This window comes from Thamnophis sirtalis, unplaced genomic scaffold (genome assembly GCF_051295495.1).
Source record: "Thamnophis sirtalis isolate CommonGarterSnake01/CBP01778 unplaced genomic scaffold, rThaSir2_p1.2 scaffold_1, whole genome shotgun sequence".
NCBI classification, from domain to species: Eukaryota; Metazoa; Chordata; class Lepidosauria; order Squamata; family Natricidae; genus Thamnophis; species Thamnophis sirtalis.
In genome coordinates this window covers 172,688,886-172,709,278 of record NW_028261381.1, presented here as the reverse complement: position 1 = coordinate 172,709,278, position 20,393 = coordinate 172,688,886, and the positions used below count along the sequence as shown (strand labels likewise).

Below are 20,393 nucleotides of genomic sequence, written 5' to 3'. Positions count from 1 at the left end.
AATCCGGGTCCTCATTTTACCCACCTTGGAAGGATGGAAGGCTGAGTCAACCTTGAGCCGGTGAGATTTGAACAGCCAAACTGCAGACAGCTGAAGTAGCCTGCAGTGCTGCACTCTAACCACTGTGCCACCTCGGCTCTTGTGAGAACATGCAACCTTTTTGACTTCCGCAGAACTCTTGGCATGCTCAGAGGTTGCTTCAATGTCCAGGTAGTTCTCTGACTTACAGCCATTTGTTTAGTGACCAACCGCACCAGTGGTGGGATTCAAAATTTTTTGCCATTCGGTGGGCAGGGCTAGGTGGGGGTGGGTGGCATGTGACTAAGTAGGCGTGGCCAACATGACATCACTCACACCCACGCCCACTTAGTCATACGCCCCCCCCTCCCTAACTAGGCACACCCACAGGAAAAGGTTGGAAAATTTTCCCTATCTACCACCGTCTTCCCTTCACTACTCGCCCCCGTTTTCGCGCTCCCTCCCCACCACCACCTCTTTGGTGGCTTACATTCCGGGTCGGCTGGTTCAGTCTGGAAGGCAAGCAGACCGGAGTTTTCGGCGGCCCCCAGCCAGCTGTTGCTGCTGGGAAGCAGCTGGCTGGCAAAGAAGCCTCCCAGCCGCTGGATCTTGGTATAGCGGCTCTCAAAGAGGCTGGCGGCTGGCTGCAGGCCGCTGAAAAGTCCTCTGGTCAGCAAAAAAAGTGGCTACCATCGCCGCCATCTTCTTCGCTCATGCGCATCCCATTGCCTTGTAAGTCCGCGGTGACCAGCTAGGCAGGGTGAGCAACCCGTAACAGGGGGACCAGTTCGGGGGCGTGGCCAGCCAGCCATCACTACGGGTTCGCCGAACTGGGTAAAATTCCTGCCACCGGTTCAGGCGAACCGCTACGAACCGGCTGAATGCCACCTCTGAACGGCATTGAAAAAGTGACGGGTGACTGTTTTTTTACACTTATGACCATTACAACATCCCCATGCTCAGCACGATAAAAATTTGGATGCTTGGCAGCTGGCTCATATTTACGATGGTTGCAGTGTCCTGGGTCACGCGATTCGCTTTTGCAACCTTCTGACGGGACGTCAGCGTCGAAGCCAGATTCGCTTAACAACGGCTGTTTGAGCAACGGCAGTGAGTAACGGGTGTGACAAAAAAGGCTTGTAGAACGGGACAAAACTCACTTCATTGCGGTCTCGCTTAGCAACGGAACGTTTGGGCTCAAATTGTGGTCGTAAATCGAGGCCTACCTGGATTCTGTTTTAACTGAAACAAGGAACAAACCTTTCTTCTTCTTCCTCTCTAAAACAGCCTTGCGGAGTCCGCTAAATTCTTTCACCAGCCATTTTGGTTCGTCCTTTGGGGTGATGCCTCACGCTACCCTCAATGGGGAATTGTCTGCACCGAGTTCCTACATCAGCATCCATCTTTCTGCAGGCCCCGGAGGCTACGGACGGTCTCCTCTGGTGAGCATCGGGGCAGCCTTCCCAAATGGGTTTCTAAAAAGGGAGGGGGAGAGATTGAGATGAAACTGAATTAGGTCAAATTATCTGACAATCATTCATCCACGAGGTGAAAAATAGCCAGTGGCCATCCCCCAGTCCAGAAGTAGCAGGTGTTGTGGCCTGTCAGCTGCCGGTCCCTTCGACAGCCGAATCAGAGGAGGAGGAGGAGGTGGCATGAGAGTCAGCGTGAGGATCAAGGCAACCTGAGACCTTCGAGGGGGAGAGGGAATGGGGCTGACAGAGAGAGAGAGACAGAAGTGGAGCCTGGGCCATCGTCAGCCATCCAATGGAGAGTCAACAGCCCCCAGGTCTAGAGGTGGCTGATGAGGAAGAGGAGGGACAGCTGGGTCCAGGGCTTGACGCGTAGAAGCGCAGAAGGCAGAGGAGAGGAGAGCAGTGGAAATCCGTGGGCCGGTCCTTGGGACGGAAGAGCCACCACTGCTAGTGAAGCCCCACCCCTTTCGCTCCTCTTTTATCTCCTCTGGGAGGGGCCATTCATTGCCCACCTGTGGCCTTACTCCCAAGTCTACCCTTGTTCCTTAGCTGTTCCCTTCGTCTGGAAACTCTGCGCATGCGCACACTGGGAACAGGCTCCAGCTGTTCGTCTGCCTCACTGCTGTCTGACTCTGAAAGCAGCTGATGACTGTCAGACGGCCCTGGCCCCCTCTCTGCCTCCGACACAGAGCCCTCGTCTGAGCCTTCCCCAGACTCCAGGACTGGCCCATGTTCCCCACCAACCTCCTCACTGTCTGAATCTGCTGCCAGCTCTGCTGGCTGCTGGTGGGCCATAACATATTCCAGTTGCCAAGGCCCTTCAGTACAAGGAGAGGGTGGACTCGATGATCTTTCTTGTTCCCTTCGACTTTACAACTCAGAGACTGGGGGGTCCATGTGTCGGAGAATAATTGCTAACAGAGGTGGCTAGGGGATTCTGGGCACTGAAGTCCACCCATTTTAAAGTGATCAAGTTGGAGAAAACACTGCACTAAAACATTAAACCGAGGCCCTCGCTCCTTCGACGTGGGTACTTGACCTGGGTACTTGAGAGACCGCCTGCTGCCAATTACCTCCCAAAGACCCATTAGATCACACAGGGTCGGCCTCCTCCGGGTTCCGTCTACCAGCCAATGCCACCTGGCTACTACCCGGGGGAGGGCCTTCTCTGTGGCAGCTCCAGCCCTCTGGAACGAACTCCCCACAGAGATTCAGACCCTCACCTCTCTCCAGGCCTTCCCAAAAGCCGCCAAAATCTGGCTTTGCCGGCAGGCCTGGGGTTGATGAGTTCCCCTCCCCTCTCGACCTGTGTGGTTGTGTGACTCTTGGCTATTTTAACTACTTGTATTGTGTTTTATGTTCCCTTTCCTTTTCCCTCTTTGAGTTGTTCGCCGCCCTGAGTCCCTCCCGGAGAAGGGCGGCATACAAATAAAATAAATCTAAATCTAAATCTAAATCCTTCTTTTAAGGAAGACGTGAGATCCTAGTTCTCATGGTTTTGAGTGGATGAACCCTTTCTGCTCTGTTGAGTGTTCAAGTTGGCTATTTTTGTGGCCCACCAGTGGCCAGCACAGCTGGCAGCAGATTCGGACAGTGAGGAGGTTGGGGAGGAAGATGGGCCAGTCCTGGAGTCTGGGGAAGGCTCTGATGAGGGCTCTGTGTCGGAGGCAGAGACAGGGCCAGGGCCGTCTAACAGTGATCAGCTGCCTTCAGAGTCAGATATCAGTGAGGCAGAAGAACAGCTGGAGCCTCTTCCCAGTGTCCGCATGCACAGAGTTGCCAGACGAAGGGAAGAGCTAAAGAACAGGGGTCGATTCGGGAGTAAGGCCATAGGTGGACAGTGAATGGCCCCTCCCAGAGGAAATAAAAGAGGAGCGAAAGGGGAGTGGAGTTTGCAGGAGAGACAATTAGTTTGCTTCATGCTCTTGGGAAGCCTCAATCAGAACAGGGGTGAATAAAATAAGGGCATTGCATTGCAGTAGCTTGGTCCTTTGTGTATATACAGAATTTTGTATTTTTTCCATACTTCGCCTGTACTAGTCATTTCCACAGCATCAAAGCGGTGCGTTAAGCTGGGAAGCTTCCAAAGCTAAAACAGATTTTCATCACGAGTCCCCAGCTGATCCCCGATTCCTTCCTTGGTTTCCACAGGTGGCTTTTGAATCTCACCCACATTTGCGGGGATCGCCCCCCTCGGCCTCCCTCCCTGCTATTTCCAGCTGCAAGCCGTAAGTCCGGTTTCCTGATTGAGAGCGGGGGGTGGTGGTGGTGGTGGAGATGTGATTTTTCTCGGTGATTATGTATTTTATTTATTTCCTTCTGTGCTTATTTCTATCTTGCCCAGAGGGGACTCAAGATCTAGATCTGTGTTTCTCAACCTTGGCCACTTGAAGATGTCCGGACTTCAACTCCCAGAATTCCCCAGCCAGCGAATGCTGGCTGGGGAATTCTGGGAGTTGAAGTCCGGACATCTTCAAGTGGCCAAGGTTGAGAAACACAGATCTAGAAGATTTATCACCAATGAAAACAAAAAGATAAAGACATTGAAACATCAAAAGAATAACATTGATTAACGATTGGAGATTTAGGCTAGGGATCTCCAAAACTTTTGGATCAGGCAGCTTTTTATCGGTAAAACAAGAAATAGAAGTACGTCTTGACTTACGAACAGTTCATTTAGTGACCGTTCAAAATTACAACGCCACCGAAAAAATGTGTGATTTATTTCACACTTTAAGACCTTTGCAGCATCGCCATGATGATGCGATCAAAACTGAGACGCTTAGCAACTGACTCATATTTATGACGGTTGCCGTGTGCTGGAGTCAGGCGATCCCCTTTTGCGACCGTCTGACGAGAAAGGTCACCGGGAAAGCCAGATTCACTTAACCACCGTGTTACTCACTTAACAACGGCCGTGATTCATTTAAGAATGGTGGCAAGAATGGTCGCAAAAATGGGGCTTAGCAACTGCCTCGCTTAGCGACGTAAACTCTAGGCTCAATTGCGGTCGTATGTCCGAGGACTAGGTGTAATGGAGGTCAATTCTTGGATCCTGACAGGGCCTATTCCTTCCACGTGAGCGCTGACGGGCAAATGCAGCCGGTGCCCCTTCCCTCCCGACGCCCTGATCGGCTCCGGCATCCCACGCCACGCCCGCCAGCTCCACACGCTCTCCCACGGCGAGGTGGTCTGTGCCGTCACCATCAGCAATTCCACCCAGCACGTCTACACGGGGGCAAAGGCTGCGTCAAGGTCTGGGATGTGGGGCAGCCGGGCACCAAGACCCCCGTGGCGCAGCTGGACTGCCTGGTAAGCCAAGCGGGAGCCTCCCTGAATGAATGGCCGGGTGCAAAGCGTTGGCGTTGGCTGGATTTTATGATGATGCTTCTTCTCCCTCCTTCTCCTTCTATCTCTTCCCTTCCCCATCTTTCCTTCCTTCCTGCCTTCATTCATTCATTCACATCTCCCCTTTCCTTCCTTCCCTCTCCTCTCTGTTTCCTTCCCTCCTTCCTTCTCTTTCCCTTCTTCTCTTTCTTTCCTTTTTTCCTTCCTTCTCTCTTTCCTTCTCTTACCTCCCATCTTCCTTTGCTCCCACTCTCTTCTCTCCTTCTTCCTTGTCTATCTTCCTTCCTTCTTCCTTCCCTTCCTTCCTTCCTTTCTTCCTTCCTGTCCCCAATCTCCTTCTTTTCCTCCCTCCCTCCCTCTCCCTCCCTCTCCCTCCCTCCTTGTTTGTTGTCCCCCAACTCCTTCCTTCCTTTTCTTATTTTTCCTCCCTTCCTTCTCTTATTTTTCCTTCTTTCCTTCTCTTATTTTCCTTCCTTCCTTCTCTTATTTTTCCTTTCTTCCTTCTCTTAATTTTCCTTCCTTCCTTCTCTTATTTTTCCTTCCTTCCTTCTCTTATTTTTCCTTTCTTCCTTCTCTTAATTTTCCTTCCTTCCTTCTCTTATTTTTCCTTCCTTCTCTTATTTTTTCCTTCCTTCCTTCTCTTATTTTTCCTTCCTTCCTTCTCTTATTTTTCCTTCCTTCCTTCTCTTATTTTTCCTTCCTTCCTTCTCTTATTTTTCCTCCCTTCCTTCTCTTATTTTTCCTTCCTTCCTTCTCTTATTTTTCCTTCCTTCCTTCTCTTATTTTTCCTTTCTTCCTTCTCTTAATTTTCCTTCCTTCCTTTTCTTATTTTTCCTTCCTTCCTTCTCTTATTTTTCCTTTCTTCCTTCTCTTAATTTTCCTTCCTTCCTTCTCTTATTTTTCCTTCCTTCTCTTAATTTTCCTTCCTTCCTTCTCTTATTTTTCCTTCCTTCCTTCTCTTATTTTTCCTTCCTTCTCTTAATTTTCCTTCCTTCTCTTATTTTTCCTTCCTTCCTTCTCTTATTTTTCCTTCCTTCCTTCTCTTATTTTTCCTTCCTTCCTTCTCTTAATTTTCCTTCCTTCCTTCTCTTATTTTTCCTTCCTTCCTTCTCTTAATTTTCCTTCTTTCCTTCTCTTAATTTTCCTTCCTTCCTTCTCTTATTTTTCCTTCCTTCCTTCTCTTAATTTTCCTTCCTTCCTTTTCTTATTTTTCCTTCCTTCCTTCTCTTAATTTTCCTTCCTTCCTTCTCTTATTTTTCCTTCCTTCCTTCTCTTAATTTTCCTTCCTTCCTTCTCTATTTTTCCTTCCTTCCTTCTCTTAATTTTCCTTCCTTCCTTCTCTTATTTTTCCTTCCTTCCTTCTCTTATTTTCCTTCCTTCCTTCTCTTATTTTTCCTTCCTTCCTTCTCTTATTTTTTTCTTCCTTCTAATTTTCCTTCCTTCCTTCTCTTATTTTTCCTTCCTTCCTTCTCTTATTTTTCCTCCTTCCTTCTCTTATTTTTCCTTCCTTCCTTCTCTTATTTTTCCTCCTTCCTTCTCTTATTTTTCCTTCCTTCCTTCTCTTATTTTCCTTCCTTCCTTCTCTTAATTTTCCTTCCTTCCTTCTCTTATTTTTCCTTCCTTCCTTCTCTTAATTTTCCTTCCTTCCTTCTCTTATTTTTCCTTCCTTCCTTCTCTTATTTTTCCTCCTTCCTTCTCTTATTTTTCCTTCCTTCCTTCTCTTATTTTTCCTCCTTCCTTCTCTTATTTTTCCTTCCTTCCTTCTCTTATTTTTCCTTCCTTCCTTCTCTTAATTTTCCTTCCTTCCTTCTCTTATTTTTCCTTCCTTCCTTCTCTTAATTTTCCTTCTTTCCTTCTCTTAATTTTCCTTCCTTCCTTCTCTTATTTTTCCTTCCTTCCTTCTCTTAATTTTCCTTCCTTCCTTTTCTTATTTTTCCTTCCTTCCTTCTCTTAATTTTCCTTCCTTCCTTCTCTTATTTTTCCTTCCTTCCTTCTCTTAATTTTCCTTCCTTCCTTCTCTTATTTTTCCTTCCTTCCTTCTCTTAATTTTCCTTCCTTCCTTCTCTTATTTTTCCTTCCTTCCTTCTCTTAATTTTCCTTCCTTCCTTCTCTTATTTTTCCTTCCTTCCTTCTCTTATTTTTCCTCCTTCCTTGTCTTATTTTTCCTTCCTTCCTTCTTATTTTTCCTCCTTCCTTCTCTTATTTTTCCTTCCTTCCTTTTCTTATTTTTCCTTCCTTCCTTCTCTTATTTTTCCTTCCTTCCTTCTCTTATTTTTCCTTCCTTCTCTTAATTTTCCTTCCTTCTCTTATTTTTCCTTCCTTCCTTCTCTTATTTTTCCTTCCTTCCTTCTCTTAATTTTCCTTCCTTCCTTCTCTTATTTTTCCTTCCTTCCTTCTCTTATTTTTCCTTCCTTCCTTCTCTTAATTTTCCTTCCTTCCTTCTCTTATTTTTCCTTCCTTCCTTCTCTTATTTTTCCTTCCTTCCTTCTCTTAATTTTCCTTCCTTCCTTCTCTTAATTTTCCTCCTTCCTTCTCTTATTTTTCCTTCCTTCCTTTTCTTATTTTTCCTTCCTTCCTTCTCTTATTTTTCCTTCCTTCCTTCTCTTATTTTTCCTTCCTTCCTTCTCTTAATTTTCCTTCCTTCCTTCTCTTAATTTTCCTTCCTTCCTTCTCTTATTTTTCCTTCCTTCCTTCTCTTAATTTTCCTTCCTTCCTTCTCTTAATTTTCCTTCCTTCCTTCTCTTAATTTTCCTTCCTTCCTTCTCTTATTTTTCCTTCCTTCCTTCTCTTATTTTTCCTCCTTCCTTCTCTTATTTTTCCTTCCTTCCTTCTCTTATTTTTCCTCCTTCCTTCTCTTATTTTTCCTTCCTTCCTTTTCTTATTTTTCCTTCCTTCCTTCTCTTATTTTTCCTTCCTTCCTTCTCTTATTTTTCCTTCCTTCTCTTAATTTTCCTTCCTTCTCTTATTTTTCCTTCCTTCCTTCTCTTATTTTTCCTTCCTTCCTTCTCTTAATTTTCCTTCCTTCCTTCTCTTATTTTTCCTTCCTTCCTTCTCTTATTTTTCCTTCCTTCCTTTTCTTATTTTTCCTTCCTTCCTTTTCTTATTTTTCCTTCCTTCCTTCTCTTATTTTTCCTTCCTTCCTTCTCTTATTTTTCCTTCCTTCCTTCTCTTAATTTTCCTTCCTTCCTTCTCTTAATTTTCCTTCCTTCCTTCTCTTAATTTTCATTCCTTCCTTCTCTTATTTTTCCTTCCTTCCTTTTCTTATTTTTCCTTCCTTCCTTCTCTTATTTTTCCTTTCTTCCTGTTCCTTCCTTCCCTCCATTTTCATTTCATTTTCTGGGATGTGGGGCAGCCAGGCACCAAGACCCCCGTGGCACAGCTGGACTGCCTGGTACGTACAAGGAAGACTTCTTTTTACGACGGTCCGACAATTAGCCTCTCTTGTGATCATGCGTACCATTATTTTGCAATTCTGGTGTGATTTGACCTGAGAAGGTTTTGCTATCATTCCTGCAAGCCGTTTGGCTGAGTTTTGGGTCGAAAATGGGATGACTCCCTTGATATTTTCTTTGGTTTTTCAGGATTCAGGTTTTCTGTATCAAGTACTCATACAGTACTTAGTAGAATAAAAGAGTTGGAAGGGGCCTTGGAGGTCTTCTAGTCCAACCCCCTGCTCAGGCAGGAAACCCTATGTCATTTCAGACAAATGGTCATCCTCCAACATCATCTTAAAAACCGTGTTATATTATATAGAAAGAGAAGTGAATGAATCCTGCTGAATCCGTTACCTGTGTTTGCTTTCTGGCTGCCACAAACTCTGACCAGATTTATATCATTTTCTGCCTTCCCCCCTCCCCCCACCCTCCAGAACCGAGATAACTACATTCGATCCTGCAAGCTTCTTCCCGACGGCCACAGCCTCATCGTTGGGGGCGAGGCCAGCACCTTGTCCATCTGGGACTTGGCGGCCCCCACGCCCCGGATCAAGGCCGAGCTGACCTCCTCCGCCCCGGCCTGCTACGCTCTGGCCATCAGCCCTGACGCCAAAGTCTGCTTCTCCTGCTGCAGCGACGGCAACATCGTGGTCTGGGATCTGCAGAACCAAACCATGGTTAGGTGAGAGAGAGCCATGAATGCCTAATCTGGCATTTTCCCAAGATCGTTTTAGACGTTTAGCGGCGGGATGCTGGTTGTGACCGCTGAGGAGGGAATGCAGGCAGCCTTACCGGTAGTCCTCGACTTACAACCCTTCGTTTGGTGAGCGTCCAAAGTTGCAAAGACGCTGAAAAAAATGACACGACCAGTTTTCACATTCGTAACCATAGCAAGCATCTCTCTGGTCACGTGATCCAAATTCAGAGCGCTTGACAACTGGCTCATAGTTATGACGGTTGCAATGTCCAGGGGTCACGCGATCATCATTTGTGACCCTCACAGCCGGTTTCTGACAAGCAAAGCAATGGGGGATGCCAGATTCACTTAACGACCGCATGAGTCACTTCACAGCTGCAATGATTCACTAAATAGCTGAGGCAAAAAAAAGGTTGTAAACTGTGGGATAGCTCCCTTAACAACCGTCTTGCTTAGCAGTGGAAGTTATGGGCTCAACTGAGGTCGTAATTCGAGGACTACCTGTTTTAAAAATCCTTCCTTCCTTCCTGAAGCAGAAAAACTAAAATATTTCTTCAACCTTAGTAAGAAATAAACAAAAGTTTTCGGTTGTATGATGTTGCTGTTGCTGTCACTACAGGTAGTCCTCAACTTACAACAGTTCACTTAGTGACCGAAGTTGCAACGACACTGAAAAAAGTGACTTATGACCATTTTTCACACTTACGACCGTTGCAGCATCCCTATGCTCACATGATCAAAATTGAGGCACTTGGGAACTGATTCACATTTACGACAGTTGCAGAGTCCTATGTGATCCGCTTCTGCGACCTTCCGACAAGCAAAGTCAATGGGGGGATTCACTTAACAGCCGAGTTTCTAATTTAACAACTGCAGTGATTCACTTAACAACTGTGGCAAGAAAGGTCATAAAATGGGGCAAAACTCAATAAATGTTTTACTTAACAACCAAAATTGGGGGCTCAATTGTGGTCGTAAGTCAAGGATCACGACTTACGTATTATTAATTTTATTCTTCTCCTGACATTTAATCAAACCACACATTGTTTAAACCTGGTTCGTTCAGAAAACCACACTGGCTAAGCTTCTCCCAGCCCCAAAGCAAATACAGGTAGTCCTCGTTTTATATAACAGAGGCTGGAATTTCTGCCTTAAGTCACGACGGTTGTAAATCGAGGGTGATCATAAGGACCCACCTGATTTATACACTTATTTATGAGAGTGTCATCATCTTCTTTTAATGATGTCATAATCCCTTGTGGGTGGAGTCTGAGCAACTGAATTGGGCTGAGTGTTTACTGGCCGGATGCTCTTCTGTTGCCATTGCGGAGCTTAGTTCAGATTTGGGACAGTATTATGATTTAACAGAAATAAATAAGAGGAGCTCTTGCTGGTTTCTGCCTCCCTTTGCAGGCAGTTCCAAGGTCACACAGACGGGGCGAGCTGCATTGATATCTCCAATTATGGCACCAAACTTTGGACCGGCGGTTTGGACAACACCGTCCGGTGCTGGGATCTCCGCGAAGGCCGGCAGCTGCAACAACACGACTTCACCTCGCAGGTCAGCTGGGAAAGGGGTGGAGACCTTTGATGGACAGCCTTTGAGTGGGTGGGGCCTCCGGTGGCAACCAATCAGCCCTGGGAAGGGGCAGGATTTTGGCACACCGATATTGGACAAGCCGGCGATTTTCATTTACCGATCACAATGGGACCAGCAACTCTGTCACTAAGTGGAAAAATCACACGACTTTAATGGGCTTAACCAGCTCACCTCCCGTTTGGTGGTGAAGCAAATCGTTGCGTTTTTTTAACCAAGGCATTATGTGACACCCTCCCACTCCCCAAAATTGTTATTTTTGCTTCCACATTCTTCACGAATTGTGGTTATCTGCAGCCTGTTGTGAAGCTTTGTTTTACACCATTGCGGCTTCAAACGGTTGCTAAAGAAGGCGGTCAGTAAGGGAGGACTGCTGTAATTATGGGTGGTCCTCCTTTAAGGGCAGTAATTGGAGCTGGGAACTCTGCTGTTAAGTGAGGCGGTTGTATGTTGAAAAATCATGTTCATCGATGACCGTTGTGACACGGGGAGGGGTGGTGGTGGCAATTAATTGAGGACTTCATATTGCAACGTTCGACTTCCTACCAGCTTCCCCAGTGATCAAGGGCTGACTTTCTATAACGCCCGCCAGTCACTCCCTTCCCTAAAAGAAGACAAAGCGATGTTGTTGTTTTTTTAAAAAAAAACACCTTACATTTAGCATGTTGTAAAAGTGTAATCACTTGACTTTGAATTAATCTAGTTTATGTAAATGAAGCCTTTCTCCTGCTGTTAACTTTGCAGGCATCAGGACTAGAATCTTTGGCTGTGGATTTTGCTTTGTGTGTTTCAAATGCACCATCCTGGCCCTTAAACCTTTTAAAGCTTTAATCTTCAACTGTTCCCATCTCTCTCTCTCTCTCTCTCTCTCTCTCTCTCTCTCTCTCTCTCTCTCTCTCTCTCTCTCTCTCTCTCTCTCTCTCTCCCTCCCTCCCCTCCCTCCTTCCTTCCTTTCTATTTTTTCCTATCTCTCTTCCTTCCTTTCTTTTTTCTTCTCCTTCCTTCCTTCCTTCCTTTCCTTCCTTCCTTCCTTCCTTCCCTTCCTTTGCCTGCCTTCCTGTACCTCCCTCCCTCTTTCCCTTTTCTTCTCCCTCTCTTCTTTTTCTTTCCTTCTTTCCTTTGCCTACATTCCTGTACCTACCTACCTACCGTCCTTCCTTCTTCTCCCTTCTCTTTTTTCCTTCCTTCCTTCTCTTCTTTTTCCTTCCTTCCTTCTCCCTTATCTTCTTTTTCCTGCCTTCCTTCCTTCCCTCCCTCCCTCTCTTCTCTTCTTTCTCCTTCCTTCCTTCCCTCCCTCTTTCTCTCCCTCTCCCCCTCCTTCCTTCCTTTCTATTTTTCCCTATCTCTCTCTTTCTCTTTCTTTTTTCTTCTCCTTCCTTCCTTTCACACTTTTTCTTTCCTTCCTTCCCTTCCTTTGCCTGCCTTCCTGTACCTCTCTCCCTCTCTTTCTCCCTTCTCTTCTTTTTCCTTCCTTCCTTCCTTCTTTCCTTCCTTCCTTTGCCTACATTCCTGTACCTACCTACCTACCTTCCTTCCTTCTTCTCGCTTCTTTTTTCCTTCCTTTCTTCTCTTCTTTTTCCTTCCTTCCTTCTTTCTTTCCTTCCTTTGCCTGCATTCCTGTACCTCCCCCCTCCCTTCTCTTCTTTTTCCCTTCTTCCTTCCTTCCTTCCTTCTTTCTCCCTTATCTTCTTTTTCCTTCCTTCCCTCCCTCCCTTCTCTTCTTTTTCCTTCCTTCCTCCTCCCTTCTCTTCTTTTTCCTTCCTTCCTTCCTTCCTTCCTTCCTTCCTTCCTTCCTTCCTTCCTTCCTTCCTTCCTTCCTTCCTTCTTTCCTTCCTTTCTTTCTTCCCTCCCTCTCTTCTCTTCTTTTTCCTTCCTTCCTTCCCTCCCTTCTCTTCTTTTCCCTTCCTTCCTTCCTTCCTTCCTTCCTTCCTTCCTTCCTTCCTTCCTTCCTTCCTTCCTTCCTTCCCCTCTCCCTCCTCTCTCTCCAGATCTTCTCCCTGGGCTACTGCCCCACGGGGGAGTGGCTGGCCGTGGGGATGGAGAGCAGCAACGTGGAAATCCTCCACGTGACCAAATCGGAGAAGTACCAGCTGCACCTTCACGAGAGCTGCGTCCTCTCCCTGAAGTTCGCTTCCTGTGGTAGGTTGCGTGGGTAAGAAAGACGAGACAGCTGGTGGAGCTCCAGGCGTCCTTACTCACCCCATCTGTCCTTATCCTGGCTGCATTCGCACAACCCTGCTTAGCCAAGTCACCGTCACACACAACGCAATAAAATGCAGGAAAGCACAGGTGGTCCTCGACTTGCAACATCTCACTTATTGACTGTTCAAAGTTACAACAGCACTGAAAAAAGTGACTTGGGACCATTTTTCACACTTACGACGGTTGCCGCTTCCCCTTGGTCACATGATTTAAGTTTGAATGCTTGGCCACTGACTCATATTTATGACAGTTGCGGTAAAATGAGGCAAAAATCACTTAACAAATTTCTCACTTAGCAACGTAAATGCAGGGCTCAGTTGTGGTCGTAAGTCAAGGTTATAGTAACCTCTATAGTTTTTTTAAAACTACTATACAAGTAGTCCTCGACTTACGACCACAATTGGGACAGAATTTCCATGGCTATGCAAAGACAGTTGTTAAATGAGTGGCACCTGAGGTGACACCCTTTTTGTTTTGCTACAGTTTTTAAGTGAATAATGCGGTCGTTAAGCAGGTCTGACTTTGCGTGTCAGAAGGGAAGGTCTCAAATGGGAATTCACATGACCCCAGGACGTTGCAACTGTCATAAAATACATGCGGGTTGCCAAACAACCGAGTTCTGATCGCGTGACTTTGGGAATGCTGCAGTGGTCGTAAATGCGAGGACTGGTTTGCAAGTCACTCTTTTCAGTACCCTTGTTCTCAACTCTGAAGCGAACCTGCCTGGGTTGCCACAGTGCGAAGATGGGATAGGGACGGGGAGCATAGTCAGATGGGGGTTTTTTTGTAGCCGAAACAAAATAGTTTCTTGTGGGAACCAAGGTCATTCCAACAGATGGCTGGAGAGAGGAGGAGTCCTCTTACCAGGCGACTAGCCAGTACTTTGATTGGACAATGGGACTGATTATTTGGGGGAAAGGGGAAAACCGTGGGAACTTTCAGAGTCGGTTTTCACCAGTTTGTGCCAATACGATATCTCTTTGAGGAATATGCCTGCCTGTTTTCTATGGAGTTATTACTTGTAACTTGAAGCGGTCACTAAAGGAATGATTGTAAGTCGAGGACCCTTAAACAGCTCCTGGGACTTCAGAAGCGTCTCTCTCTCTCTCTCTTTTATCATCTGTAAAGGTTGTGCACACAGACCGGATCATTTCTCTGTTTTTCCTCTCCTCTCTCGCTGCAGGCAAATGGTTTATCAGCACCGGGAAAGATAATCTGCTTAACGCATGGCGGGCTCCCTATGGCGCCAGCATCTTTCAGGTAATGGAGACTGAGGGTTGCACAGCTGCTGGCTGAACCAGGGGTCTCCAGCCTTGACAACTTTTAAGCCTGGAGGACTTCAACTCCCAGAATTCCCCAACCGGCTGGCTGGGGAATTCTGGGAGTTGAAATCCTCCAGGCTTAAAGTTGCCAAGGTTGGAGACCCCTGGGCTAAACGCTTTCGGTCTCTGCCGAAAATACAAAATGATTGCGGGATTTCTGGATGGAAGGGAGACCTGTACGATTCAGCCAGGTTGGGTTTTAAGAGGACCCAGGTTGCAGCGTGGCTCACTTCTTAGAGCTACCTGTCCCAAAGGTGCTTTTTTTTCTGGAGGCAACTGGACTTTCTGTTTTCTTTTTCTTTGGAAGTTGTTTCGCTTCTCATGCAAAAAGCTTCTTCAGCTCTGACAGGTTGGTGGGGAATGGAAGGGACTAGAGCTCCCAGTCTCCTGGTGATTGGCCCAACGTCACCCAGCTCTCTTTCATGTCTGAGGTGGGACTAGAACTCAACATCTCCTGGTGATTGGCCCAAAGTCACCCAGCCAGATTTCACGCCTAAGGTGCAGGACTAGAATTCCCTATCTCTTAGTGATTGGTTCAAAGTCACCAAGCTGGTTTTCATGCCTAATTTGGGACTAGAACTCACCTTCTCCCGGTGATTGGTCCAAAGCCACCCAGTCAGATTTCACGCCTAAGGTGCAGGACTAGAATTCCCCATCTCTTAGTGATTGGTTCAAAGTCACCAAGCTGGTGTTCATGCCTAATTTGGGACTAGAACTCACCTTCTCCCGGTGATGGCTCAAAGTCACTCAGATGGCTTTCATACTGACGATGGGACTAGAACTCACTTTCTCCTGGTGACTGTTTTCTTCTCTATTTAAGAGTTTGGTCTAGTGATTAAGGTACTGGGAGGCATTGAGTTCTAGTTCTGCCTTAGCCATGAAAGTCAGCTGGGTTGCCTTTGGGCCAGTCACTAGGAGAAGGTGAGTTCTAGTATGGCAAAAGGAGACACCAATAATCCGCGTTGCCAAGCAAGACGTCTTGTGAAAATCGGGTGAGTTTCCCGGTTGAACGTTGGCAGAATCAGTCCGTTTCTTCTCTTCATTTCCCTGCTTCCTTTTGCAGTCCAAAGAATCTTCCTCGGTTCTGAGCTGCGACATCTCGGCTAATGACAAGTTTATCGTGACCGGATCAGGAGACAAGAAAGCCACGGTTTATGAGCTGGTCTACTGAGCCATGTTCCTCATTTCGGGCGGCTAGGAGATCCAAACGCTTTCGTTTCCCTGGAAAAAATGTATCTTCTCCACTGGCTTCGGAGACGGTGGTGCTGAAACGGCCTTTGCGCTTCCAACCCTCCTTGCAGACGCATGAGGACTAGAAACTTGAAAGAGCTGAGAGTCTCAGGAAGATATTTTTCCTCCCTCAAGAAACAATTTTTTTTCCAGATCCCCAATGGAGCAAAATCTTTTCATTATCCCCCAGAAGGGGCTGGAAGATCACTTCAAAGTTTGACATGTTGAGTAGCCAATCCACATCAGGCTCATCCGAGCCCCGCCCACATTCCAACCACCTAAATGCTGCAGTCATATTTTCATTTTTGAATGGCTGCATTTGCACCTCGCAAATAGATCTACAGGTTGTCCCTGACTTATGACCGGTTGCTTAATGACTTTTTGAAGTTACGACGGACCCTGGAATTTATGACCTGGTTTCAAAGTTGCAATTTCTTCTTCACCCCTGTGGTCCTGTGACCAATAACTACTTTTTGACTAGGTCTTCATTTACACCCATTTGCAGCACCCCATGGTCATATCATCATGATTTACGTTTTTGCTGGGAACCGGTTTCTGGCAAAAAGAAATCACTCCAAATTGGCTCCATTACAGTTGTAAGTTAAGGGCTATCTGTATTTAGCCCATTTTTTTTGATCTGGACAGCTGTTTCGGCTGCTCTGTAACACCCTCTCTTTTTCTTGGAGGACTGAGTGGGCCAGTCTAGGCTTTTGGATTGTCTGCCTGGTTGACCCAGGTTAATTTGATTCATAATTACCTTGATTTAAAGTTGAACCTCTCTGCTGCTTTTCCAAACACCCAGCAAGTTAGCAGGACCCCATGAGAATCTCCACCACTGACCTGGTTAAGCACATGAATGAGAATCCAGCCAACATTAAAATTGGCCACCGATTCTCACAAACCCTGGTCAGTAAGACCAGTAGCCCAGATTACGATGGCTCTTGTTTTGCGGCAACGGGAAAACCACAGATGCATGCCTCCAATGTTCTTTTTGCGCTTTTGAACATAATGTGCAAAAATTTGTTAGCTCAAAGTGTTTCTGGAAAGAACTTTCCAAATGTTACGTGAATAGAGGGGAAAATAAACATAAAAATATGTAAAAATTGTGAAGCTATTTTTTTAAAAGAACAAACTTTTATGGACAATGTCTTAGAATAGTATTATTTATTCTTGGCAACTTGAAGATGTGTGGACTTCAACTCCCAGAATCCACTAATGCTGGTTGGGGAATTCTGGGAGTTGCAATAGCAATAGCAATAGCAGTAGACTTATATACCGCTTCATAGGCCTTTCAGGCCTCTCTAAGCGGTTTACAGAGAGTCAGCATATTGCCCCCAACAATCTGGGTCCTCATTTTACCCACCTCGGAAGGATGGAAGGCTGAGTCAACCCTGAGCCGGTGAGATTTGAACCGCTGACCTGCTGATCTAGCAGTAGCCTGCAGTGCTGCATTTAACCACTGCGCCACCTTGGCTCAGTTGATGTTTATTAATGCTGTTTGGGAATTCTGGGAGGTGAAGTCCATTAATGCTGGTTGGGGAATTCTGGGAGTTGATGTTTATTAATGCTGTTTGGGAATTCTGGGAGGTGAAGTCCATTAATGCTGGTTGGGGAATTCTGGGAGTTGATGTTTATTAATGCTGTTTGGGAATTCTGGGAGGTGAAGTCCATTAATGCTGTTTGGGGAATTCTGGGAGTTGAGTTTATTAGACTTGTATGCCGCCCTATTCCCAGGGGGACTCAGGGCGGCTAACAAACTAAGGGGATGGGGGTAACACAAAAAAGACAAACAAGACAAAAAGCAAAATACAAGAACAGATTAAAACACCACAACAGCCACGACAATTCGAGTGGGGTTGGGAACTCATCAGCCCCAGGCCTGCCGGAACAGCCAGGTCTTGACGGCTTTGCGGAAAGCCTGAAGGGTGGTGAGGGTCCGAATCTCCACGGGGAGATCATTCCAAAGGGCTGGAGCAGCCACAGAGAAGGCTCTCCCCCGGGTGGTCGACAGTCGACACTGGCTAGCTGATGGAACCCGGAGGAGGCCTAATCTGTGGGATCTAATTGGTCGCAGGGAGGTAATTGGCAGGAGGCGGTCTCTCAAGTACCCAGGTCCGATACCATGCAGTTGAAGTCCATTAATGCTGTTTGGGGAATTCTGGGAGTTGATGTTTATTAATGCTGGTTGAGGAATTCTGGGAAGTGAAATCCATTAATGCTGTTTGGGGAATTCTGGGAGTTGATGTTTATTAATGCTGGTTGAGGAATTCTGGGAAGTGAAATCCATTAATGCTGTTTGGGGAATTCTGGGAGTTGAGGTCCATTAATGCTGTTTGGGGAATTCTGGGATTTGTTTATTAATGCTGGTTGAGGAATTCTGGGAAGTGAAATCCATTAATGCTGTTTGGAGAATTCTGGGAGTTGAAGTCCATTAATGCTGTTTGGGGAATTCTGGAAGGTGAAGTCCATTAATGCTGTTTGGAGAATTCTGGGAGTTGAGGTCCATTACTGGCTGGGGAGTTCCTTTGTGTCCTGAAGCAGACAAAATACGTTGTACTGGAGCACATGGGAAAAAGTCCAATCCCAGCTAATCAACAAAGCAAGAAATTTTAGCGTTCAAAAGGGATCGTGAAGCCCCTCCCCGAGTCATCTTCAGATCCAAACTTTTAGTTACGTAATGCAATTGGCAGAAATGGCAAAACTGACAGCCTTGATTGAAGAAGACTTTTTAATTCTGACTTGGAAACCTCTCTAGGAATATTTATGAGACACCGAGAGAAGCAAAACTTTGATTTGGGTTTTGAGGATTAGAATGACTGGGGTTTATAGACGTAATAGAGACTGTTGTTAAAGAGTCAGATATATGTTTTGATCTATTATCTGTAAGGAAAAAAAAGTTGGAAGTTGTTCCCTCCCCCCGCCACCCCAATTTCTGCCCTTTTATCTTGCCTTTCGCCCAGTATTTCCGCCCCTCCCCCCTCATTTTATTTGCTGCTTTTTTATGTTTTTCAAAAATGGTAGTTGACAGATTAACAATTCCAGAGTGGAAGAGATCTCCTAGACCCCTGATGGCAAACCAATGGTGGATTTTAAAATTTTTTTAAAAACCTCTTCTGTAGGTGTGGCCTGCTTTGTGGGAGTGGCTTGCCAGCCATGTGACCGGCTAGGAGTGGCTTGCCAGCCATGTGACCGGGTGGGTGTGGCCAACTTGTAAAATGTGGTGAAACTCACTTAACAACGCTCTTGCTTTAGCAACCAAAATGTTGGCTCAGAAACTCTGGCATTTGAACACAAGTCTTAAAGCCGTCAAGTTACAAGACCCTTGCACCCCTAACCCTTTAGAAAAAAAACCCAGGGTGTTCAAACTTGACATCTTTAAGACTTGCTGCTTGCGCATGCTCGGCTGGGAAGATTGCTCGCGCATGCACAGGTGAGTAGGCACGTGCATGATAAAGCACCCAAACAGTTTTGGCACACCTTTAAAAAAAGGTTAGCCATCCCTCTCCTAGACCAAAATCAATGGATAGATGACAGATGGATGAAAGACATAGATAGATAGATAGATAGATAGATAGATAGATAGATAGATAGATAGATAGATAGATAGATAGACAGACAGACAGACGATAGATATATAGATGATAGATATATAGATAATAGATAGATGATATAGATAAAAGATAGATAGATGATAGATGATAGAAGAGAGATGATAGATAGAAGAGAGATGATAGATGATAGATAGATAGATGATAGATAGAAGAGAGATGATAGAGAGATGATAGATAGATAGATGATAGAAGAGAGATAGATAGAAAGATGATAGATAGATGATAGATAGATAGATGATAGATATGGATAGATGATAGATAGGTAGATGATAGAGATGATAAATGATAGACATAGATAGATAGATGATAGATAGATAGATAGATGATATAGATAGATGATAGATGATATTGATAGGTAGATGATATAGATAGATGATAAATAGATGATAGATAGATAATAGATATAGATAGATGATAGATATAGATAGATTGATAGATGATATAGATATAGATGATAGATAGATATAGATGATATAGATAGATGATAGATGATAATGATATAGATAAATTATAGATGGATAGATGATAGATAGATAGGGAGGGTGATGATGATGATATAGATAGATAAATAGAGAGATGATAGACCAGGGGTGCATCAGGGCTGTTTAACCTTGGAGGGGGGGGGGGGGCATGGCCAGCTTTATGTCACTTGTGTGATCAAATGCCACTTTTACAAGTAGTTTGTTTTGCTAGCCCTTTGCCAGAGACATATAGATGATAGACAGATGACATAGATGATGATGAGTTATATAGACATATATATGATAGATGATATAAATATAGATAATAGACAGATGATAGACAGATATATGATAGACAGACATATGATAGACAGAAGAAACATAGGAAGATAGGACCTGTAATGTTTATTAACTTTGACTTTGTATATTATGGGCATCCAGCCAGGGCCCTCCAATAAATCTTTTCATTGGATTTGCCAAAATTTAAGTTATAAACCTTTGCAGTCCGGCAAATCACCTTGCCCGAAAATCTGCATTAATTTAAGAGAAACAGTTTTCTAAGTTTTCCAGAACCCTCCAGGATCCACACTCGTGATCTCAAGCACTGAAGGCATTTTTTAAAAAAAGAGTGAGAGAGAGATTAAAATTTTGACCCTATCGCTGTTCTTTCTTACTGTCCTCAACTTCCTGAAAGGTTTTCAGTTCTCCTGCACCTCTGAACACGAATAGAAAGCCAGGCGGTTTTCAGAGCCACACAAAACCCCGGGTAGGTCAATCGAGTCAAGATGGCGGCCCCCAGCGTTTTGGGGGAAGCCCCACTCCCTTTTTCCACGCGAAGGAACCTCACAGAAACAGAAGCGATCCAGATGGGCCAGTAACCCAAACACCATCATCTCTTTTATTTGAAAGTCCATTATTATTATTATTTTTCTTTTAAAAAAAGAAAAAGGTTAAAATACACAACAAACTTTTCCAAAGGAATTTCAATGTGGACACAC

The 20,393-nt window shown here is 45.3% G+C and overlaps 1 protein-coding gene across 1 annotated transcript; it reads left to right on the top strand.

Moving 5' to 3' along the window:
* The first annotated feature begins 4,710 nt into the window (after nucleotides 1-4,710).
* LOC106549770 (transducin-like enhancer protein 2) lies at nucleotides 4,711-16,411 on the top strand. The gene is made up of 6 exons (XM_087703315.1): nucleotides 4,711-4,805; nucleotides 8,710-8,957; nucleotides 10,386-10,533; nucleotides 12,558-12,708; nucleotides 13,955-14,031; nucleotides 15,157-16,411. The coding sequence occupies exons 2-6, from the start codon at nucleotides 8,950-8,952 to the stop codon at nucleotides 15,262-15,264; spliced, it is 492 nt and encodes a 163-aa protein (XP_087559441.1). The 5' UTR covers nucleotides 4,711-4,805; nucleotides 8,710-8,949; the 3' UTR covers nucleotides 15,265-16,411.
* Nucleotides 16,412-20,393: the final 3,982 nt, after the last annotated feature.

Bases quoted from the DNA above. Each gene is read 5' to 3' on its own strand.
- LOC106549770 (XM_087703315.1), top strand. The intron at 12,709-13,954 runs GTAGGTTGCGTG...CTCTCGCTGCAG, and splicing joins CCTGAAGTTCGCTTCCTGTG to GCAAATGGTTTATCAGCACC. The intron at 14,032-15,156 runs GTAATGGAGACT...TTCCTTTTGCAG, and splicing joins ATGGCGCCAGCATCTTTCAG to TCCAAAGAATCTTCCTCGGT.